Here is a 25,181-nt window from a genome sequence, read left to right as displayed (position 1 = left end):
TCCACTTCAAAGATGGATACATTGACAAAAAACGTACAAATGCATTGATTGCACGCACGTGTTAACTTCAAAGTTGTTTTTGTCGAAAAGTTATTTATATTGAGAAAAACTGTGCATTATCATTTTTCACTGCTATACTCGTATTATATGTAAATAATGGGGCATATGCATAGTTAAAATAAAGCCGACACTAAAGTTAGTTACAGCTTTCTCATATCACTTTCAGTGGACTAGGCATCTGTGAAAAAAAAGATGCAACTAACTTCTTATTTGGGACTGACAAACTTAAACTTAGAGTAGACTTTATTTCATGTACGAATATGCCCCAATAGTTTTGGAGTCAAATGAAAATGCATTTCCCCATGCATATGTATGTACATACGTACGTACTCTCCCTACAAGACATTGCTGAGCACTTTAGGCAAAAATTCTCACACATTTACACTTTTGTTTTTGTAGTACGGCATAAATGAGTAGTTTGACTATTAGTACTGAGGACTTTCTGATGACAACATTGAGGGGAAAGTACTCAATTTCTTCCCATGGCCTGAACGAAAATGAGGACTTTGATAAGCACTTTTGTGATTAGGGGTAATGATAATATGAGTACTCATATGATACTCAGCTGTCTTGTAGGGCCATTACCTGATAACGTTTTTACATGCATACATATATATGTATGTATGTGCATATTACAGCCAAAATACTACGCACATACACAAAAATTTACATATTTTCAACTCACGGCAGCATACATACATATGCACATAATTACACGCATACTCAAATACAACAATAACTATTTCTTTCATAAACGCATGCGCGCATTTCTCAAGGCCAAGTAAATTCATTCATAAAAATAACCGCAGCACATCTCCCCGCAAATTCATCACCATCAAGCGCAACTTTTTCAATCCGACACAAAAATTCTAAAATCTTAAAATGAAGAAATCTCGGCCAGCCAAGTGAAAAGTGGCAACTATTTCTCTATATCCAGTAAAATAAGTTATCTCGAATTTTGGAAATTTTTGGTAATTTTTGGCAAAACACTATATCTATGTTCCATATCAATATTTCAATCATTAACTAGTTTTTGAGATGTAATTTTAATAAACATTAAATAAAAGTGTACGTTTTCTGCAGGAAAATACATTGGTTTTTTTTTTAATAAAATCAAAACTTCTAAATTCACAAAAATATGTGGTTTTATCGGAAGTTCACAGATGTAACGTGGCAACTTAGCTCGTTTTCATATTTTTCGGTCCGAAATTGTAAAATTTTTGTCCATGACGCGAGTTATGAGTCCTTGTTAGGAATTAAAAGTACACAAGAGATTATTTCAGTCTCGTTTTATTTCCAGAACTGTCTTCCATTTTTACACTTACATCTATTTATACTATTTCTAACTATTGTTTGTTTGGTGATAAAAAGATGTTTACATGTTTAGCATTATGTTATCATAATGCTTTGTTACTTATCACCGAATATAATTGTTTATGTTATTAAAAAGATGTTTACAGGTTTATACTTGTCTATCGTATTCTCTTTGTTATTATGTTATCATACAAGGTTAAAGGGCATATAGTTGTTTGTATCGTATTTTGGTTCGTGAATAATGATTATATGTATATGTGTATGTATCTAGTGTTTAGGTTAGCGTCGTTAACTCTCCCCTGTGTTGAAAATGGAATGTCCTCATTTCAACGGCTTAGGGTTTGCAATCGTTGTAACTCGGTTAGATAAGCTAATTCGAACTCTCTTTGGCGCCTGGTGTTTAATTGTATTTGTCGGCATGTATATAATTTTATAATTAAGTAAGTGACTAAAGCTAATATAAATATGATCATGATTAAATATAAGGTAAATTTCCAAGGATGTTCTTCAATTGGTAAAAATAATTTATACATTTCTTGTATATTAGTAAATTTATAAATCGGATTCAGAGTTTAAAATTCTTAGTACATTAACCCTTTCATTCTGATAAGCATGTATTACATTTTTTATTTCTTGCTTATGGTTAATATAAGTTTTATTATCAATAGTTGTATTGGAATTGAATTGGATTAAATGTGGGCCATTTACCCTAATTCCGTTCCATGTGTGTTCGTTGTCGATAAGAATATTACCATTATCTAATATTTGTAAGGGAGAGTTATTTTCTTGGATAATATTACAATGGGCTTTTTGTTTTAATAACAACGGAATAGTACAATTATCCCTTGGTTCTTTTTTACAAATATGTATTCCTACATAATTTTTGCATTTTGATAAATTGGTGAAATTATTATTACACAAGGCATTATTATTATGAAGTTGATATTTTCCGTATTTAAAGGCTAATGGGGTTAAATTGTACATTTTACATTTATTTGTTATTATGGGATATTTATAGATTGTAATAATAGTTTTATTAAAGGTACATATGTGTATATCGGAATATTCTAGTACATTTATTATTGGAATGTCATATATTTCGTTTTTTATTACCTGCTGTACGTCTCTAAAATTAAGTGTGCCAGAATAGAAATTTCCTGTTTTTGCGAAGTTAATGGTATTTGTTATAGTTACTAGTTCGTTATATACTTCTGTAAGTATTGACTGATCAAAAATTGATTCTGTATTTAATTTTGCTAAAATTTTTTCAAAGCGGGAATTTATTTTCCTTTGCTGGTTATTATTTTCTATAAGCTGGTTCACTCCTGTTTCAATTTCGACAAGATCATCGTGATCTGGTATTCCTGTTATAAATTTTAATGCGGAACCTAAAAAATTGAGGCCACGTTTGGCACGATACTCGGATGGTATTAATTGTGATTTCAAAGTTTCTATTTTATCAATTATTATATCTTTTTCATCGATTTGAGTTGATTCATATTTGCTTCGCACAATTCGTTCATATGGTTCTAATATTATGGATAAATTCGACACGTGGTAAAGAAATGATTTGTGAGAAAATTAACGCAGCTAGAAAACTGCAGTTTGTTGCATTGAAAATAGCGTACCTATTAACTACATTAGAATCGTTAAAAATATAAAAACCGATTTTCTTCGCTTTTAATGCCGACATCAAATCGCCAAACAGTGCGCATTTGCGTTTTTTGGTCAATGTGTCGGTCTTTAAAGTGAATTTGGGGAAAAACTAAGGCAGCTAGAAAACTGTGGTTTGTTGCATTGAAAATAGCGTAGCATCTACCATATGAATCGGTAAAAAAGTAAAAGTCGATTTTTTCAACTCAAATGCCGACCACCAAATCACCAGCGAATTTGCCAATTGCATACTGCATATTTGCATAACTTTCACATTTTAGATTCACACAATTGTATCTCTCGCATACATATGGATGTACACAATATGTACATATTACATAAATTAATAATTATTTCGACTTCTATGCATGCATAAGTAATTAACCAATTTTAAGAGCAAAAACGCAAAAGCCATCAGCTTTTCGTCGTCTAACGAGAAAAAAATCCATTTACATTGATGAGCCAATTTCTGTTAAATTTATTTTGCTTCTGGCTGGGCTCTGTTAAAATTCGATTGTCTCTGGCTTGCCGCTCTTAAAATGCGCTTCGCCAGTTTTGTTGGTATTTGACAGTTTCCATGCTGATTCGTTCTTGGTCCTTCTCTATAAATATACGTCCTCTGTTTGTGGTAGTGCCCAACTCTGGTCATGGTACAATAATAGTTGCGTTCGCGTAGCTGTTAATTGTTCATGTTTAACCAAAACTTTCAGGTTTTTGCGTTCGCGTACGCGAAAAACTTGCAAAGTAGGGAGAATTGAGAGAGCAAAGTGACATTTCATTTTGAGGGGAAGCTGCTGGTTTCTGCTGGAAAAATTGTTGCCAACAGGAAAACAGCTGATCAAAAACAGCTGGTTTGAATTTACGCAAATCACAAAATTGAATTTGGTGGTTTGGAAGTTAAAAATGACAAAATGCGACTAATTAAACCTGTAAGAAGTAAGTAGTTATTTGTTTAATCAATAAAATGTGTCAGGATACGACTTTGTGATGAGTTTTCGTACGTTTTAAATTTTACACTTTTGAATGTAAACAAAAATTATATCAGCTGTTCGTCTAACTTGCAAGTTTCTGCAAATTTTCAGTTCGCGCACTGTTTTGGATATTTTTCTCTTGTGAGAGAACTGGTGACATTTCGCCGGAATTTTGCTGTTGGTTGGTTTTTACTGGATATTTTAAACGAACGCACCTAATTACAGGTATTGTCTTCCCAGAGAGCGCATATTCCGATCTGCCTTATTTAAAAAATATCATTGTTGCGCACACTAAAACGTTTACTGCTGGAAATATCCCTTTTTTGCATACCCCATATACCGTATATGTTCACGTATTTTTTTTTAACAAACCATCTTACAGAGAACTTATTCAATTTGCAAAAGCCGGAAAAAAATTGCTTGTAAATAAATTCAAACTTTGTATGGCTCACTTAATTTAAAACGTTTTTTCTTTTGTTTTGAAAAGTTATAAAAATTAAATTGAGCGAAAGCAAAAAGCAGAGCAAGATAAAAGTAAAAGAATCAACCATGATAAAAACATTACAAGGTAAATTCATTCTCTCAATTCGTCGGCCATGATTTTTTTCTGACGTTTGCCAACATTTTAAAATCATATAAAATTGAAAATAAAAAAATTAAATTGTTCACAATTGTTGTTGTTTGAGATTGAAAATGAGAATGTGTGTGTGAGTTTGAGTTTTGATTTTAAAATATTGTTGGCAAACGTCAGACTGCCTCTCAATGGTTTTACCTTGTTATGTTTTTATCATGGAATCAACATTGAACCGCGTCAAAATGAAAATAAGTGAAGCAAAACTCTCTAGGAAGACAATAACTGTTATTATTGTACCATGGGTGTGAGGTGTGTTGCTGGGCCGCCAAATGCTGTGCTTGCTGCTGCAGAAGCTGTGGCCCTGTGGTTGTTGTTGTTGTTGTAGCGGTTACCAAGCCCAGCTCGGGTCGGTTCATCCGTCAAAGTTGTCGTCTGTTTCAGATAAGGGGAGGCCCAGGAAGTGTGCGACTTCCACAGGGTCTGTCCATAAAGACAGGGGCGTCAGCTGGGGGGGTTCTCAGAGCATCTGAAGAGGTACCGAGTCATGTGGCAACTCTCCACATGCCGGGCATTGGTTGGGCACATCCCCACTAATTCTGCTCAGGTATGAGTTAAGCCTGCTGCAATAGCCAGAGCGAAGTTGGGCTATTGTGGTTCGGGTCTCCCGAGGCAGACAAAGTTCTGTCCCGTCCTAGCCCGGTGGTTGTGTGCCCAGAAGGGCATTCACAGGGCGGGAGTCTACATAACTCGAGACTGATTCCCTGTGAATGCCGCTCAGGGCCTGTCGGTAGGCTGACGGGTTCAAAGGTTGTTTAATGAACCTCTGGACTTCGTCCGTCAGTTCGTAGAGATGGCTCCTGACGTGTCTTGGCGATTGCTCTTCTGCAAGCAGCTGTTTGCTGGGATGGCAACGTCTATGGCTCCCCACAAGGAACTGCTTGCAGAGCATTATGTTATGCTCCTTGACTGGGCCATCGTCATGTTGGTGGTGTTGGGGCGTATCAGGAGGCATCCGGTCGCTGTTCGTAGTGGAGTATTTTGGCAGGTCTGTAGCTTTCATCCACTGCGTCCTGCTAGCCTCCGGCGACCACACTGGCGCAGCGTAATTTAAAACCGGCCGGCCTATTGCCTTGTATGTTGCCAGCAACGTTTCTTTGTCTTTGCCCCAAGTACTGCCGGCTAGCGACTTGAGGACCTTGTTGCGGCTCTGTACTTTATTGACAATAGCGGTTAAGTGCGCAGAGAAGGAGAGCAGGCTGTCGAATGTTGCTCCGAGTATTTTGGGATTATTCACCGTCGGAATTGGTGTGTCATCGACGTGAATTCCCAGCGGTAGCCTGAACTCCTTCGTCCAGGTTGTGAACAGGGTCGCATAGGATTTCGTAGGGGATAGAGCAAGGCTCCTTGCAGTGAAGAAGCGGGAAAGTTCGGCAAGATAACCGTTTGCTTCCGAGCACAAGTCATCAATTCCATTCCCAGACGCCATGATCGAACAATCTTCAGCATAAGAGACAATATTGACACCCTCTGGTGGTTGAGGGAGCTTAAGAGATGTAATAATTAAACAGTAGCGGGGACAGGACACCACCCTGTGGTACCCCCTGTTTAACTTTACGTGGCTTGCTGGTTTTGTCTCTGAAAATTACTGACGAATGTCGACCACTCAGGTAATTCGCCGACCACCATTTGTGTCCCTGTGGGAGAGAGGAGGCCTCTATATCTTCTAGCAGCGTTGAATGACTGACAGTGTCGAACGCCTTGGACAGGTCCAACGCTACTAGAACAGTTCTCTCACAGGGGCGATTTCGGTAAAGGCCACGAGTTATCTGAGCGTTTATGGCGTTAAGTGCTGTTGTTGTACTATGCACTTTACGGAGCCCATGCTGATGCTTCGCTGGAGTCAGGTGGAGTAGTGGGTTATCGGGCGATAAGACTCTCCTTTGTTGGCTGGTTTCCCCGGTTTGAGCAGTGGGACCACTCTCCCCATCTTCCCTGGTTGCCCTGTGGTGATAGTGGGCGGCGTCGCAATTGGATTTTGCGACCGAGCAGCACAGCATGGGTCCTCATAGTCCATCGTCCAATCTCGCGTGGTGCGCAGTCTTGAGCATGCCCTAAAGTGACACCAGCCGAGGCAAGTGTTCCACTTGACTGATGTCACATTACGGAATATCCTGGACTGTCACACCGTGCAGATTGTCGGAGGAACTAGAAGTGTTGTTGTAGTGGTGGCGGTGGTGTGGTCTGTTGTGTCAGATATGTTGTCTATTGTATTGTGTTGTGGTGCGGTTGTGTTTGTGTTGTGTTGCTCAGGCGGACCCTGTTGTGCCGTGTATGCAGCTCGATTTGTCCACAAAGGGCCACGTGTGCGGCGGTCCACTGCCTATGAGTCGTAAGGCCTGAGCAAACATTGCATGTGTTGCATCTAACGGAGGTAGAGTTGTGGTGTAGTCATCTCTGGCATACGCAGCAGGTATATATGTTTCTGGTCCAGGGATTGCCTCAATGCCAGCCCTGAGCAAAGTATGCGAAGATGTAGCCCTATAGACGTACAACTTTTTAGGGATTTTGCAGACCTAAACGGGGCTAGATCGCCGAAACAACCTTGGTCAGGTATAATCCGAGTCATTCCGGTACATAGAACCGTATGTCTTGAGAATGAAGGGGAAACAATCGGAGGCCTTTGTTATTTTCATAGATAAATTTCGATTTATTTTCATGCAAGTAATCAGCCTCATTGCGTAAGTCGTAAATTAGGCCAAATTGTACGACTCGACAACAGTAGCATTGTCTATTGTCGTACTGAAATAAGTAAACGACCAAAATCGTCGAAAACTATACAGTGCTGCCAAGTTTTCCCATTTTAATACACTAGTCGAGTGAAAATTTTAGGCAATGACGTGAAATTTTCGATACGATTCGACTCTCGAAAAACGTCTTGCATTTGATACGACTCTAGCAATGAGGGTGAATATTTATTGAATTGACGTTTAAGAAGCGACATGTGTGAGCATATTGTGAAGAGTTAGCCATTACGTATGCCCAAGGCTTGTTCCAATTCAGCGCGTTTCTGATTTACTTTTGTAAAGAAGTAACGTGAGACTGCTTCATGAGTCCACGGTTGGTAATAGAATTCAGCTCGCCGCTCTTCCTCAGGATTTCCAACCACATCTGTCATCGCCTATAAAATCACAGTTTTAACAGATTTTATACCAAGAAGCAAACTGATATAATACATACTTTCAAATCTCTTGTTTGGCTTACAATCCAACGATGAATAAACTTTTGCGGATCTTTTGCAAAACTCAAAAAGAACTCGCGGTTAGTTTTCATCTGGTTAATGGTATCGACAGTTTCATGAATTTTCGTATCCAAACCTTGAATTTCTTGTTGACTGGCTGTACTCATTAGAAAATTATTCATCTGGTTTTTAAGCGTGTCGTCAACTTCAACGTCAATGTCATAGCATGCAGTTTGCTTATTTTCGGCACCACTTTCAATAAAATGGTTGATGACAATTGGATCTGGGGGGTGAAGTAGCGGGTTGAGACGTTGTGGTATCTCCGCGAACTTCATTCGCTGGCACCCAAATATCTGCTCCAAATACTTGTCACAATTTATATATTCACGTTCATGAGCATCTTGTAGTTTATGAGTTTTTATATATTGCCAGAGTGCGGAAATTATCACTGGGCGTGTCTGAGTATGAACACCAAGTAGACGTGCTAGTCGGGGATCTAATTTAAATTGCAATGGTTGATAATCCAACAATAGTAGTATTGTGCAACGAACGTTTCTATCACCAGGACGCTTTACTTGAAATCCATCAGTTTCTTGCGTAGTATGCGTTCGATGCCACTCAACTAAGTGGTTGTCAGGACCATACAACTCTTTATCCAATTCAATAACCAATGACTTAAAAAAAGAAGAAAATTTTCTTTTTATTTTTGTAGTAGGATCTCCTTTCCCGTCCTCCAACAAACGACCTTCGACGCGGAGCTCCCAGGAGGCTACGGAACCTTCATCTCCGTCATTGGTCGGCTCTTTACTTGGATAAAACGTGTTTGAAATAAAGATGCGAAGTTTTCTTTTTTGCTTCATGGGCCTTTTCAATGCTTCTTGAATATCCAGACGCTTCCGCATGATCGTCGCATCCAATTTTCTTTCAAATGTTAATAAATCCATATATGCTTGGGACTCAGGCACCAAATCTCGAACTTTTTGGGGTAATATTTTGTCAGCGAGTTTTTTCTTTTTCTTTGCCGCACCAAAATCCCCTTTGTTTTGGTTGCTACTAATATTACGAGATTCAGTTGACCTTTTACTTCCACCACCAGAGGCGCTTCCTCTTAGACCACTTTGAAAACTAGGTTGTGAAGTTCGTTGATGTAAGGGCGGTCCACCTGGAGAACTTGTATTACTTTGTCCAGATTGAGCAGCATTTTGATGGAGAGGAAAGCCACGTTGCTTCAGCAAAAATAAAAACTATGAATATATACTAATCCTAACTTAATCAATAGTCGCAAGTACTCACCGGAAAAGTGCCACCAGCGGCATAGGGCCGCATACCCGCTGTTTGAGGCGGAGGTGGCTGATATCGTGGTGTGCCCGACACTGGAGCTGATCCTGGCTGGCCAGGAGCAAACCTTTGCGACATTTTGCTTCAATTTGTATACCTCAAGACGACGAAAATTTTCCGAAGCGTCCTCAAATAAATACCATTGAAAATGGCGTAGCACTAGAAATGTCGGAAAAACATCAATGCATCCAAAATATCGATGTTTTGCTCGATGCATCGAAAAGTTTCCCCTCGATGTATAAATAGTCGATTTATCGATGTTTTTGATGTGTATACATGAACGAAAGAACCAAGATCACGCNGGCCGCATACCCGCTGTTTGAGGCGGAGGTGGCTGATATCGTGGTGTGCCCGACACTGGAGCTGATCCTGGCTGGCCAGGAGCAAACCTTTGCGACATTTTGCTTCAATTTGTATACCTCAAGACGACGAAAATTTTCCGAAGCGTCGTCAAATAAATACCATTGAAAATGGCGTAGCACTAGAAATGTCGGAAAAACATCGATGCATCCAAAATATCGATGTTTTGCTCGATGCATCGAAAAGTTTCCCCTCGATGTATAAATAGTCGATTTATCGATGTTTTTGATGTGTATACATGAACGAAAGAACCAAGATCACGCGGGACGGAAAGAACGAAAAAAGTTATTTTCTACCTGCCGAAATCTCGACGCANGAACTTGTATTACTTTGTCCAGATTGAGCAGCATTTTGATGGAGAGGAAAGCCACGTTGCTTCAGCAAAAATAAAAACTATGAATATATACTAATCCTAACTTAATCAATAGTCGCAAGTACTCACCGGAAAAGTGCCACCAGCGGCATAAGGCCGCATACCCGCTGTTTGAGGCGGAGGTGGCTGATATCGTGGTGTGCCCGACACTGGAGCTGATCCTGGCTGGCCAGGAGCAAACCTTTGCGACATTTTGCTTCAATTTGTATACCTCAAGACGACGAAAATTTTCCGAAGCGTCCTCAAATAAATACCATTGAAAATGGCGTAGCACTAGAAATGTCGGAAAAACATCGATGCATCCAAAATATCGATGTTTTGCTCGATGCATCGAAAAGTTTCCCCTCGATGTATAAATAGTCGATTTATCGATGTTTTTGATGTGTATACATTTTTGGTTTCGGTAGGGAAAAATTTGNAACGGGCTACTCTCCTGCCCGCGTGATCTTGTCTTTTTGGTTCATGATGTGTATACATCTTTGGTTTCGGTAGGGGTAAAATTTTAACCTGTAACGCATATCCCAGCACCAAATTTCGAAGGGCTTAGCATGTGTATTTCACCATAAAATTTTTATTTTCATTAGAAGCACCCTGTGTTTGCTTGCCAAATGGCTGCACACATTTAGGCATATACATAGTTAAGACTAGGGGCCTAATTGGCAATTAAGAACGTTTTCACCAACATAATTGTTACCCAAGATATCATACAGAAATTCAATTTATTAATTGCCAACTAATTATTAATTGGCAATCAATTTGTTTCAGATTCTCTATGCAACCCTGCTTGGTATGTTTAATTTTGACTTGGAGGTATGTTTATTGAACAAAGAGCAATCAGCTGTTTGTTTCTGTCCCTCTTTTACAGCTGATATTCCATCAGGGATGGAAAATTTAATTATAAAATTGTATCTAATTTACGGAAAGGTTTATCTAAAAGTGGATAGATGTACCCAAAAAGTAAATATGTATTTCTGTATAAAGAAGATAGAAGGATAAAAATTACCATCGATACCACATCAACTTCTGTACTCACATTAAACATATTTTGGCTATGAAAAGAATCTCTTCGAGCAGCGCGAGACAAAACTATGTTGTAGAAAAGGTGAATTAATTTCCTCCCAGTTCTCCGATCTGACGTTTAAAAATAAATATTTTCCGTCTATCTGGCGAAATCAACTACAATTGCGTTACTTTGACCACCTTTTTGTATCATTTGTATGCCCCTTCACAAAGGAGGGAAGGTATTGGACCAGTTGCCCGCAACAGAAAATGCATTGAAATGTCAATAAAAATAAGAACTGATTTCCTGAGAGTTATTTGGCTACGTTCCAAATGTACCTAAAATTGTGTGTTTGTACCGAATGCACTTTCAAACTAAATAAAGGTACGATTGACCAACTTTTCCATCAGTGTAGGTAATCCAGTATCTGATTTCATATCGCTACTTGCGCAGCTGACATATGTGTGAACACAAAACTCAATTCCGCAATTTAAAGCTTAATTGCCTCAGCTAATTGNAACCTGTAACGCATATCCCAGCACCAAATTTCGAAGGGCTTAGCATGTGTATTTCACCATAAAATTTTTATTTTCATTAGAAGCACCCTGTGTTTGCTTGCCAAATGGCTGCACACATTTAGGCATATACATAGTTAAGACTAGGGGCCTAATTGGCAATTAAGAACCTTTTCACCAACATAATTGTTACCCAAGATATCATACAGAAATTCAATTTATTAATTGCCAACTAATAATTAATTGGCAATCAATTTGTTTCAGATTCTCTATGCAACCCTGCTTGGTATGTTTAATTTTGACTTGGAGGTATGTTTATTGAACAAAGAGCAATCAGCTGTTTGTTTCTGTCCCTCTTTTACAGCTGATATTCCATCAGGGATGGAAAATTTAATTATAAAATTGTATCTAATTTACGGAAAGGTTTATCTAAAAGTGGATAGATGTACCCAAAAAGTAAATATGTATTTCTGTATAAAGAAGATAGAAGGATAAAAATTACCATCGATACCACATCAACTTCTGTACTCACATTAAACATATTTTGGCTATGAAAAGAATCTCTTCGAGCAGCGCGAGACAAAACTATGTTGTAGAAAAGGTGAATTAATTTCCTCCCAGTTCTCCGATCTGACGTTTAAAAATAAATATTTTCCGTCTATCTGGCGAAATCAACTACAATTGCGTTACTTTGACCACCTTTTTGTATCATTTGTATGCCCCTTCACAAAGGAGGGAAGGTATTGGACCAGTTGCCCGCAACAGAAAATGCATTGAAATGTCAATAAAAATAAGAACTGATTTCCTGAGAGTTATTTGGCTACGTTCCAAATGTACCTAAAATTGTGTGTTTGTACCGAATGCACTTTCAAACTAAATAAAGGTACGATTGACCAACTTTTCCATCAGTGTAGGTAATCCAGTATCTGATTTCATATCGCTACTTGCGCAGCTGACATATGTGTGAACACAAAACTCAATTCCGCAATTTAAAGCTTAATTGCCTCAGCTAATTGGACTGTTCGAACATAGTCTAAGAGGAAATGCGCTGCAATTGATTATTACTTCCGATTATTTAAACTCCGCACATGCATACGGCTTTGTACCTATGTATGTACATAAATATGTATGGACTCAATTGTTGTTTTGATATTCGTAGATGGTTTTAGGCATAGGTTTAGTAGTCTCTTTTGATAAAAAAGCAGGGCGAAAATTTAAAAAAATACTGAAATCATTTTAACTGGGACCGTTGATAACTGATGAACATACATGAATATATGTATGTATAATATGCATATGTATGGATGATATAATAGCTCTGATCCAATACTTTTCGTGTAAAACCTGGAAGAAGGTCAAACAGCAAAATCACTCTCTGAAGTGAGAGTAAAAAGTGAGTAACAGCAAAACGTATGGAAAAAAAAGCATCGGGTAAAATCCTGCAACATGAACTGCATTTACATGAACCACAGATTATATTCCGAAAAGAAAAACTAAATTTAGGAATATATACAAATAGAAATGCTCAAACTATAAGCTCAAAAACAATAACCATCAGTGTTTCCAAGATATTTTAACGCCCCTGAGTCACAAGTATATACAAGTATATTTTATCAATCATACCGATAATTTCATGTATTAAAAGAATTAAAAATGAAAATGAATAAAAAAATTAAATCAGCAAAATGAATAAAATTAAGTGAAATTAATGTATAATTTCTAACCTAACCTACATTTGTATGTATGTAACTGAATCGCCTAATAATAGCTTTACATATAAAAAGATTATCCTAACTTTCGAGCTTAACTCCCTAATCTGTTATTAGAAAAAGAGATTAGCCATGCAAAATTATATTTAAAAATATCTCAGCAGTGGAATTCTGACATTCGCTACGCTAAATTTTCGTCGCTAAAACTCTCTAACTGAAAAGCAGCAGGGCCTAAAAGAATACAACATGAAAGAGTAACACATGCGATGCATAATCGGCCAAATCTGGCAGGTTGCGGGCATGCAAATATATGTTGTGTGTTGTTAGGGGCATTTGCTATTCTTTTGGAGATTTTTAGCGATCAGAATTAGCGACGGCAAATGTTGGAATCCGGCTGCAGATTAAATCGATAACTTTTTGGTGTCCAACCTATCAAATGTTAAAGTAAACAAAAATTTACGCTAGTAAGGAAAATAGGTTTGTAAAGGTAGTTTTTAATAAAATATTCAGTTAAAATATATTTAAATGGCATAGTATGTGTTGCAGAAAAAAGTGACCACGGTGGCACAGAGAAGAAGTTTAACTTTTCCTCGAGGTGTGTGAATAACAAGCACAACCAATTTGACAGCTAACGAGCTTTGATTGAGATTATATTTATATGTAAACGTACTTTTATGCTTTGCCGTTCACATATGTTTGCACATCAAATTTCATGAGTACCTAGTACTCACGCCTTTTTTTTAATTCCCATTGAACCAGGTTCGAGTTTTCCAATTGTACAAAAAAGAGAAGTGACTTTGAGCAAAAAATTGGAATGGCTCAAAAAAGTTCCGTTAGAAACATAATTAGCTCAATTGCAACAATCTATTTCAAAACTCGTACAATCTTGCTAATAACAAATTTTGTAGTAACGCATAATCTGAAAAATCCTATGCAAATCGATGCCTCGATGTATGCCCTTCGATGCGTCGAAAAATATCGATATAGATTTCGATGCTTCTCATTAAAGAAAAACATCGGCCTTGCTTTTCGTGCTGTCTTGCCAAGTTTATGGGCCATGTCTCACGATCAATATTTATTGACGTGATCCAAGTATAGCGATATTTATTGACTGTGTAGCATGCAATATTGATGGATAGTGATCCATATCGCAAAATTTCTTGAAATTTTGAAATCTGGATCGCGGATCGCAATAATGTCAATAAATATTTCATATTTCATTCGCGATACGTCAATACGTGTTGTATTTCAAAATAAAGTGGAGATTTAAATGTTAAAGGGAAACGTTAATTATTGGATTAATTCTTTATTTGGCAGTGGTAATTTTTAATAATGTCGGACGACGAAAGCGCACATATCCAGCCGGCGGTGTTGGGATTAACGAATGACCAAAGGTATTTGAAGGAGTTTATCTTACAATTGGAAAATATGCCGGAATTGTGGGACCCTTCGTCCAAAAGCTACACGAATAAAATAAAAAGAACGGCCGGATATGAGAAATTATTACTAATTAAAAAAAAAAGAATAATGATAACGCCACTGTAGATGATGTCCGAAAAAAAAATAAATTCTTTACGATCAAATTATCGCAAGGAATTGAAAAAAATTATTGACTCCAAGCGCTCTGGAGCTGGTACAGAAGACGTTTATATTCCAAAGTCTTGGACATTTAACGCTCTTCACTTTTTTAATAAAGATGAGAAGCCTGTTGACCTGGTAAGTAAATTTGTTTTAAAGATTTCCTTGAATTCTAATCATACTCTAGTGAATACCTAGCTATAAAGGTGGAAAGAAAATAAAGTAGTATGTAGATTGTCTGTTGTGCTAAGTGAAAACTTTTATTGTTCTTTTTTTTCATATACATAAGTGATAAATATTGAGTAGCAAAAGTTAGCATCTATATTCGTCATTGTAATGTTTGCAAAATTTGTCTCTTATAGTTTTGGCACATCTTGTTGAATTTCGCCCCGAACTGCCTTGTATGGTGGTTAATTCAAAATTATACTCATTGGGATTTGGTGCCTGATAATTCGACTCTTTTCTCATTAAATAATTGTGTAGATAACAACAAGCTGCTGTTACTTTTGCAGCTTTCTGCGGGCAGAGACTTATGGGATTTCTGGAAAACTCCAAATTTATTGGCGAGGATACCACACGCACACTCAATGACACATCTAGCCTTCGATAACCGTTTATTAAACAATTGCTCTTCTTGTGTTATACGATGTTTCAGCGCTTCGTAATTCGCTCTCTAAGTAATTCGCTAAGTAATTCGTGAATTACCCTGTTTCCACGCCACACATTAGTAATTCGTTTGGCAGACTCTAGTTCTTGTTCTTGTTCTTCGCTATTTATTATTATTTTTGTGTACTGCAAATATCGAAGACGGAGCTACAATTTTAGTTATCATCAACAATTTTAATTTATTTAGAGAATATTTCATTAATATTATTCTATCTGTGCCTGCAAATGGGACCAGGCCGGTGAAAACTTCGATATATTTCCGATAAATATTAGAGAAGGCACCGATTCGTTCGCCAATCGCATGGTAATTCGATATGAATTACATACAAATAAGGTAATTCGCTCTCAAAATTTTGTATGGCGAATTACATAATTCGGAAAGTAATTGGCAAGGCGAATGACGAAGGGAGAGCGAATTACGAATGATAGAGCGAATTACGAAGCGTGGAAACGCCGTGTTACTCTTTTTTGAGGATAAGGCTATCTGCACACTTGTCGTCCAATCATAGTTGCGTTATAGGGCATTCGCACGAGGCGATTTTACAGGCAACAAAAGTTGAATACGAAGTTGAATGAGAAGTTGAAAGTGAAAAAGTTGCCATCCCTATTCAGACGAGGCGATTTTCGATTCAACACGAATCGTTATTTACATTATTGAATATGAATTTAAATCGCAAAATTTGATCAATTGGCATAAATTTGGTAAGCCAAGCGTTGGTAGAAGTGCTTTTAGCGAAGCTGAAAGATAAAATAAGAGTAAAAAAGTAAAAAAGAAAAAAAAGTATGATACAGAACAGTGTTGGCATTTTTGGTACAATTGTACTTGTTTTATACAATTTCATTTACAATATACTTTCCTACTACGCAGTACTTTTTAGTAAAATTTTGTAATGAATACTAAAAATATATAGCTCTGAAAATTCACAGCAAGAAATTTTTTGTATTCTCTTTGGTTCGCCTGCTCGTATTTACCTTTGTAAGTTTTGAAAAATGGCTTCAACGAGCCAGTATAATATAGCCTAGTCAAATTTTTAAAGAAACTTTTCGATACTAAGTTTTATTAAAACAAAATGTCGAAGTCAGCTTCATATAGAAACAAAGTCTTCGTTAGTTATAAGAAGAGATTTTCGTAAATATAATACCTTTATTGACAAGATTTTACTATTTATTTTATTATTCTTTAATTTTAATTATCTGTTTATAAAATATAATGTATTCTTTAAGAAAAACTGTACAAACCTAAGATTAAATCTTTGCGAAACATCCAAAAACCAACATACTTTCGTAAAAATTTCGAGCTTTATTAATATTCTTTAGTTTTTAGCCCATTCAATTTTAGTATAATAAAGTTCAAGTTTAAAGTAGCTGGGACTTACCGTTGAACTTGGCATTTTTTTTGTCGACGATGTCAGCCATTTTCTTCCATACGAAGTGTGTCCGAAGATTTTTTTATATGGAGAAAACTAGCAACACCTTCATCAAAGAAATCTTAAAAAACTTAGTTATATTAAAATTTAATGGGCTAATAAACCGCACGCTCAAAATAAATCTAGAAAATCGAATTAAAAAGCTCGAAATTTTTACGAAAGTGTGTTGGTTTTTTTTTAATGTTGCACAAAGTTTGAACCTTGAATTTGCACAGCTTTTCTTAAAATATAAACCGTATTTTTACAAAAAATAATTAAAATTGAATACTATTAAGATAAATGGTCAAATCTTGTCGTAAAGTTTTGATAAGCACTTGAAATGCTATTAAAATGTCAAATTTTAGTAGTGAATCCAAAGGAAAATGTCTCTTTTATCCATTAATAATAACTTAAATATGCTTTTTGTTAAGATGTATACCTGAAAATGTGTGCATACATATTTGCGTTAAATGCAATCAATTTGTAAAAGTGTAAACTACGTAAACGTATGTACATAAACAATAAAACTTTCTCATGAATACCATAAGTTCATTGGTCTTGAAGGGAATGTACTAAGAAAATATATGAGCGAATTAAAAAGTGTATACAATTTATACCCGAAAAGTACATTTTTTGTATAGATTTCGTACTGAAGGCACAATTTAATTTCCCAACACTGATACAGAATGTAAAAAAACACAGGGTTGCAAGGAAAAAAAGTTGAACGAGCTCAAAGTTGGCTGGCGACCAACTTTGTTGAAAGCGATTAGTTAAAAGGCTGTTCGGACGAGGCGATTTTTGCTTTCAACTAAAAGTTGCCTGAAAAATCGCCTCGTGCGAAAGCCCTATTATCGTCTCGTCCTGAAATTTTGAGCCGAGCACATGCATTTAAAGGGAGATCTATACACTTGTCGTTATCGGCTAGTTATCGGCAAATCGTAGAAGATGCAGAAACGGATAAGTACGGCACTGTCGCTTGCTAATCGTTGTGCACGCATTGTTTGTTTACATTTTATGTGGACAAATTAGTGAAAAAGTTAATATTTGCATTAAAATTGCATAAAAATAAGTATTTTTTGCATAAAATCTGTGGAAATTATTAAAAAGTGGATAATTGCATTAAAATTCAATAAATGTGAACGTTTTAACTATAAAATATGACGAAATTGTAAAAAGTCTCTGTGTGCATGCACAAAACACATTTCAGGAAAAGAAAAGAAGAGATAGCACAGTCTATATTTTAGAAATTGCAGGTTTTTGTAAATATTTCGCGAAAATATCAACCAGAAAAACAGAAAATACCTGCTCTAAGCGAATTTTTATACGCCAAATGATTTGAAATAACACGACCGAGTGTGCGAAAGTGTAGTCGTCATGTAATCGTTGCATCATGATTATGACGATGAAGCAACTATGATTGGACCACCAATGTGCAGAAAGCCTAAGGCTTCATAAAGTTAGGGCCTAGCGCGAAAGCTTCGTCTCCTATAAAAACATAGGGGAATGATTCCGAGGTGTTTGGCAATGGTGTTGATTCCGGTATATTTAAATGATTTTGTTGCAAACGCTCCCAGAATTTAGTGTAAAAAAAGACACCACCATCAGACACGCGTCCATTGCATCCAATATCAACCAAGATAAATTCCTTTTTAAAATTTGCAATAGCCATAAGAACGATACTGTATGTTCCTTTATAGTTATAATATAGCGCTCCCGAACCATTTGGACGCTTTATTTTTACGTGTTTCCCGTCAACTGCGCCGATGCAGTTATAAAAATTATGTAACACACAAAATTCATCAGAAACACTTCTCCACTCTTCTGCTGTACTAGGCATCTAAAAAAAGAAATTTGAAATCCATTTGATGAATAAAATATAAAATTAACTTTCAGTTTCACCAATCAATTTTAAAATTTATCAGACTGTTAAATTTTAAAATTACAAATTTTCCGAACTACATTGTGTCATTCTAAATTTTAACAGGCTGATAATTTTAAAATTGATTGGTGCAACCGGGCATAAATGTAAAGAATTAAAATCATTTTTGATTCTGAGTTGATGGTCAATTTTGGTTATTTAAACTTCTGGATTCTAGGCTAATTGACAATATGGTTAAGTGCAAGAAAAAGCTTTCTTCAGAATACAGTCCGACGTTTCGCTAACATTCTTAGCTTCCTCAGGGGCGATTTCTTTATTAAAAACATCAACAAAAGAAACAAGAAAAATTAAAATAAACAAAACGTATTAAAACATTGACATTATATGGTAACATTTCACAAACTATAATCAAAAGCACAAGATTTGACAAATTCGAAGTTTACATACATGTACATGAACACTTATTAACTATTATCACGATACATATATCTGGTCACACTAGACTTAAGAGCTAGTTGCTTTGATACCATCCTGGTATGGTACACTCGTCATACTGATTGCCTGTTACAAACATAATTGGTACGCCGCCGCAATATCGTATGTGTCTTCTTTTTTGTTCAAAGTTTTATCTCTGTTTTGTAAAATTCGCAGGANAGATAAATTCCTTTTTAAAATTTGCAATAGCCATAAGAACGATACTGTATGTTCCTTTATAGTTATAATATAGCGCTCCCGAACCATTTGGACGCTTTATTTTTACGTGTTTCCCGTCAACTGCGCCGATGCAGTTATAAAAATTATGTAACACACAAAATTCATCAGAAACACTTCTCCACTCTTCTGCTGTACTAGGCATCTAAAAAAAGAAATTTGAAATCCATTTGATGAATAAAATATAAAATTTACTTTCAGTTTCACCAATCAATTTTAAAATTTATCAGACTGTTAAATTTTAAAATTACAAATTTTCCGAACTACATTGTGTCATTCTAAATTTTAACAGGCTGATAATTTTAAAATTGATTGGTGCAACCGGGCATAAATGTAAAGAATTAAAATCATTTTTGATTCTGAGTTGATGGTCAATTTTGGTTATTTAAACTTCTGGATTCTAGGCTAATTGACAATATGGTTAAGTGCAAGAAAAAGCTTTCTTCAGAATACAGTCCGACGTTTCGCTAACATTCTTAGCTTCCTCAGGGGCGATTTCTTTATTAAAAACATCAACAAAAGAAACAAGAAAAATTAAAATAAACAAAACGTATTAAAACATTGACATTATATGGTAACATTTCACAAACTATAATCAAAAGCACAAGATTTGACAAATTCGAAGTTTACATACATGTACATGAACACTTATTAACTATTATCACGATACATATATCTGGTCACACTAGACTTAAGAGCTAGTTGCTTTGATACCATCCTGGTATGGTACACTCGTCATACTGATTGCCTGTTACAAACATAATTGGTACGCCGCCGCAATATCGTATGTGTCTTCTTTTTTGTTCAAAGTTGTATCTCTGTTTTGTAAAATTCGCAGGATTTCTAGCGTTAATCTGGTTTTCTCTCTTTTTTCTTTATCTAATATCTTTACTTTGCCTAGATCAGCTGTGTGTCCACTTGTCAATATGTGCTGCGCTAACGCAGTGTTGTTTTTGTTCTTTCGGATGTCCGCGTTGTGCTCCCTTACGCGAACTCCTAACGCCCTTTTCGTCGTTCCGATGTAGATTCTATTGCAAACTTCGTTTTCACTTCCCTTGCATGCTATTTCGTACACTACGTTGTGTTTTTGGTGTGGCTCTACTGGTGTTTTTGTCTTTGTAAATATTGATGACAATGTGCAGTTTGATTTGCAGGCTTTAATAAAGAAATCGCCCCTGAGGAAGCTAAGAAAGTTAGCGAAACGTCGGGCTGTAATGTGAAGAAAGCTTTTTCTTGCACTCAACCATATTAGGTCAATTAGCCTAGAATCCAGAAGTTTAAAATCAATTTTATTAATTAACAATAATTTTCTTTCTTTCAGAACAATGAAGAATCGCAAAATGTGGAAGAATTGGTGCAAGTTCAGGAGCAGACAAATAGAGAGGACTTATCTAACACTTCCTTTTCATCTATTAGCGAGTTGGCTCCTCCTCGGAAAAACAAAAAAAAAAGTGCAGTGGGTAAACAAAACGAGCTAATTGAAAAGGCATGTTCCCTATTGTCTGCACCCCAAAGTTCTACAAACATAAACGCAACGGCATTATACTGGAGTGAAAAATTAGAGCATCTTAATCGAACGCAGCGTATGCTAGCTGAAAAAGGAATTAATGATATTTTATTTGAAGCAGAACTGGGTAACTTGAGACGTGACTCTGTAAATATAATTGTATATCCAGACGCTTCCAACACGGATGTTTCATCAGCTCCGACACAAGAACCCACAATGTATAATCAATTACCAGCATTACCACGTTTCTCTGAATCATCACCGCAACCGGATATTAAAGCTATTCGAGTCCGAAGACCGGCACCTATTTATGTACCACCGCCAACACCTTCACCAGACTCCAATTTTGGAATGTCTCTGCAGAGTGAATATATAACACCTAACTACCCACATACTCCGTCTCCTATTCTATCTTCGCAATTGCCTCCAAGTGGCCAAGCAATGCTAATATACAATACTGAAGTAGGTGCCACTGAAGAAATACAAAGCACAGAGGAATACTCACTAAGATCTTTTTTTTCATCCTTCCCTGGCAACTAAAATTATTACATAAATCATATGTATTTATCTGCACAGTTTTCTGAGTCGCTCAAAAGTTATTTGCAAAAAACTGTTACATTTAACACAACTTTGTTAGTACTGAGACTATGTTCAAACAGGCACCTAATTGGAAATTAAGAACCTTTTCACCAATTTAAGCCTTAGTTGTTACCCAATTTATTATACAAAAATTCAAATTATTAACTGCCAATTAATTATTAATTGGCACTTAATTTGTGTCAGATTCCCTATGCAACCCTGCTAGGTGTGTTTAATTTTGACTTGGAGGTATGTTTATTGAACAAAGAGCAATCACCTGTTTTTTTTTCTGTCCCTAAAAAGTAAGTATGTATTTCTATATAAAGAAGATAGGAGGATAACAAATCCCATCGATACCACATCAACTTCTGTACTCACATCAAACAAATTTTGGCTATGAAAAGAATCTCTTGGAGCAGCGCGAGACAAAACTATGTTGTAGAAAAGGTGAATTACTTTCCACCCAGTTCTCCGATCTGACGTTTAAAAATAAATATTTTCCGTCTACCTGGCCAAATCAACTAAAGTTGCGTTACTTTGACCAAGTTTTTGTATCATTTGTATGCCCCTGCACAAAGGAGGGAAGGTATTGGACCAGTTTCCGCGCAAAAGAAAATGCATTGAAATGTCAATAAAATTAAGAACGGATTTCCCGAGAAGTTATTTGGCTACGTTGCAAATGTACCTAAAATTGTGTGTTTGTACCGAATGCACTTGCAAACTAAATAAAGGTACGATTGTACCTACTTTTCCATCACTGTAGGTAATCCAGCAGCTGATTTCGTATCGCTAATTGCGCAGCAGACGTATGTGTGAACACCAAACTCAATTCAGCAATTTAAAGCTGAATTGCCTCAGCTAATTGGCCTGTTTGAACATAGTCTGAGATCACATTAATAAATGCACGAAATGAACAAATATTAATATCTCGATGTTCAGCATAGTTTATTTTACCCGAATTTGTAACAAAAAACCACGAAACTTAATGATTTAATGATGTATTATACTGAAAACAACGAATGTAAACCCGGCGTCTCCTTTTTATTCCGCTAGCTTCAATAAAAACATGGAAGTGCTTGGTGTTGCCAATATATTACTATTAGAAAAGGTTTAATTTAGAGATGCCAATTACAATAAATGTAAAAGATTTTAAGTATTTTACAAATAAAGAAATGCAATTAAATTTAGATTGCGTTTATATTTTCGGTATATAAGAATGCCCCCCTTCACAAATCGTTATGTAATTCGGAACAAGAAAAGAATGCCCACCGTTTCGCTTGAAAAAAAACTAAAAATTCGAGCCGATAGAGCTATTTGAGCTGATTATAACGGTACTAAAATTTACTTGCACAAATTAAAATTAAGCGAGATATGCAAGGTCAAAGATCGAAATTTGCTTTTTAAAAAACCATAATATCTAAAAAACTAGTAAAGCGTTTGTAAAAGTTAATATATAGTTTTAGAGCAAATTAATACACCTTTCTTTTGGTCTACATCCCTTGTGCCTTGCATTTCTAATTTCTGATAAAATATTTTTTTTTAAATATATGAAAAAATTCCATTTAAACTGCTTTTTTTTCAAAACTAGCCTTATTAGGATAGTGTTGTCGTTTTTTTGGTATAAAGAAAATTGATTTCCCTTTCGTTTGATATGCGTATGTCTATTTTTACTTGCGTCCACAGTATTTTTGCGTAGAATTCATTTCTGCGTAGGCGCTTTAGGATTATAATCCTTACCAAATAGAATTCTCCTTTTGGTGTGCACCAACTCATGAACCTATTAGAACAGATCTGACCGGTTGAGAAGCAGCCATTTGTAATAGCAATTAAGAACAAAGTGTGTGACGTTCGTAATTTTGAAGTTTGCTATTTCTGTTTTGCTTCTTTTGTATGTGTATTTTGTCGGTGGTTTATTTCAGTGATTTTTAAGTGAATTTTTGTGCAAATGTAATTAAAATGAAGTGCGCGGTGATTGAATGCAAAAACACGTACATAAATAATAAATTGGTTAGCACAAACATGTGCACAACATTGCTTGCAGTTTTTCTTTATGCTTCGTCTTCATATTCTTTGTTTACTTTTCACAGAAAATAACATGGCGCCGAAATTACAAACGTCAGCCAAAAATTACTTTTTTCTTTTGCTCCATCTTGTCAGATCTTGTGTAGTTGGATCATGCACCAGCTGGGGCTACCGCCCCAGTGATGTAGCCTTGGGAAAGCATGAGGTAACTAGAGTTCCCTTTATGTGTGGTAAACCTGGGGCTACCGCCCCAGTGATGTCTATTATGGTTACTGATAAAATAAAACATTTTTGTTATTAATGAACTGGCAATACCAAGCACCTCCATGTTTTTATTACAACTAACGGAATAAAAAGAATATGCCGGGTTTACATTCGTTGTTTTCAGTATAATACATCATTAAATAATTAAGTTTCGTGGTTTTTTGTTACGAATTCGGGTAAAATAAACTATGCTGAACATCGAGATATGAATATGTACTCATTTCGTGCATTTGTTAAAGTGATTTCAGTACTAACAAAGCTGTGCTAAATGAAACAGTTTTTTGCAAATAACTTTTGAACGGTGTAAAAAAAGTTTCTGCCCTCGGATTCTTAATACTGGTAGTAGTACGCGTCGTTTGATACCCCTTTCGTTCATTTTGCATCAAGTTTCGGTGGGGATCATGAACTGCACCATAACCGAATTCTCATTTCTTTGCTGTCTTGCCAAGTGTATAAAACATCTTCGGACATCGTAGTATTTTTGACGCAAAACTCCTTCGGCCGCGATTAGGGATTATAGCCCTCATAATGTAGAATTCTCTTTCTGTGTTGCGAAGAAAATTAGCGGAAGAATTTTTGAGCAGAATTTCTTTCCGCGTAGGCGGCCTGCGGCCGCGCTTAGGGATTATAACCCTCACAAAGTAGAATTATCTTTCTGTATTGCGAAGAAAAGAAGCAGAAGAACTTTTGAACATACAATCAATAATTATTATCATTTTACTGAAAAATGACATTGGCGCATATTCATAGTCATATTTAGTACTCAACTAAGTCGAAACTATTCTAAGGGCCGGGTACTCAATGTCTGGTTAACACTAATCTCCGGTTAAACATCGTTTTCGACGTTACCGACTCCCTGTTGTATGCATGGAGTCGAAGACGTCGATAACGATGTTTAACCGCAGATTAGTGTTAACCAGATATTGAGTAACCGGCCCTAAGTCACAACTAAAGCTATTCATAGTCGCCTTAGTTTCGACTTTTCTGGCTAAGTACCAACTTAAAATTTAGTTTCGGCTGCAGCTGCAACTAAGTCGTAACAAGGAAGGAGTATTTTATCAAATTAAGGGAAAACAGACGAAATATGTAAAAATTAAGTTGGTAGAGGGTGATTTTGATAATATTGAATAATCTCCAATTAAAATTTACAAAGATCGATCCATTTTAATCGGAAGATGAAATTAAATGCGTATTACAATTCGAATAAAGCTACATCACAATTTTATAATTGGAATAATTTATATAAATTCTCAAATAATAAGTCAGTTTCACGCTAGTTCTTTTAAAGTAAATTTGTGCATAACATTTAGATATCTACTATTTGTATGTTTCACAGCATGCTTTCGATAAACATCGACTTCACATCACTGCGGTTGTTCTGGCTATTTCACACAACTAACAAGAAAATGATATCTTATTATTTTGCATAATCATGCAATGAAAATAAAAATTACATAATAGGCT

General features: G+C 36.1%; 2 protein-coding genes across 3 annotated transcripts in view; one reads left to right on the top strand and one right to left on the bottom strand.

Moving 5' to 3' along the window:
- Nucleotides 1-21,561, top strand: part of LOC108372637 (uncharacterized) — a 28,110-nt gene extending 6,549 nt beyond the window's left edge. The window contains exon 2 of the mRNA XM_017628367.1: nucleotides 20,667-21,561. Within this exon, the coding sequence (XP_017483856.1) occupies nucleotides 20,667-21,392 (726 nt within the window). The 3' untranslated portion in view covers nucleotides 21,393-21,561. The remainder of the gene's footprint in view (nucleotides 1-20,666) is intronic.
- Bap60 (Brahma-associated protein 60) lies at nucleotides 7,296-9,671 on the bottom strand. Of its 2 annotated transcripts, XM_017628366.1 has the most exons (4): nucleotides 9,461-9,671; nucleotides 9,104-9,138; nucleotides 7,810-9,036; nucleotides 7,296-7,750 (listed from the first exon to the last, which is right to left on the bottom strand). In XM_017628366.1, the coding sequence occupies exons 1-4, from the start codon at nucleotides 9,546-9,548 to the stop codon at nucleotides 7,595-7,597; spliced, it is 1,506 nt and encodes a 501-aa protein (XP_017483855.1). In that variant the 5' UTR covers nucleotides 9,549-9,671; the 3' UTR covers nucleotides 7,296-7,594. The 2 variants fall into 2 exon arrangements, with proteins under 2 accessions (XP_017483855.1, XP_017483854.1); XM_017628365.1 differs by lacking the exon at nucleotides 9,461-9,671 and having other exon boundaries at nucleotides 9,104-9,340.
- Nucleotides 21,562-25,181: the final 3,620 nt, after the last annotated feature.

The sequence above is a fragment of the Rhagoletis zephyria genome, unplaced genomic scaffold, assembly GCF_001687245.7.
Source record: "Rhagoletis zephyria isolate East Lansing unplaced genomic scaffold, Rhagoletis_zephyria_1.1 Rzeph_scaffold_05942, whole genome shotgun sequence".
Classification (NCBI taxonomy): Eukaryota; Metazoa; Arthropoda; class Insecta; order Diptera; family Tephritidae; genus Rhagoletis; species Rhagoletis zephyria.
The sequence above is the reverse complement of the archived record's forward strand: the minus strand, read 5'-3'. Positions and strand labels throughout refer to the sequence as shown.

What these genes read in the sequence shown, in the direction of transcription:
- Bap60 (XM_017628366.1), bottom strand. Translation starts at nt 9,548, where the DNA reads ATGTCGCAAAGGTTTGCTCCTGGCCAGCCAGGATCAGCTCCAGTGTCG. An exon ending in CCGCTGGTGGCACTTTTCCG is followed by an intron (nt 9,037 to 9,103) that starts GTGAGTACTTGC and finishes TTTTTGCTGAAG; the next exon opens with CAACGTGGCTTTCCTCTCCA. An exon ending in GCCAAACAAGAGATTTGAAA is followed by an intron (nt 7,751 to 7,809) that starts GTATGTATTATA and finishes GTGATTTTATAG; the next exon opens with GCGATGACAGATGTGGTTGG.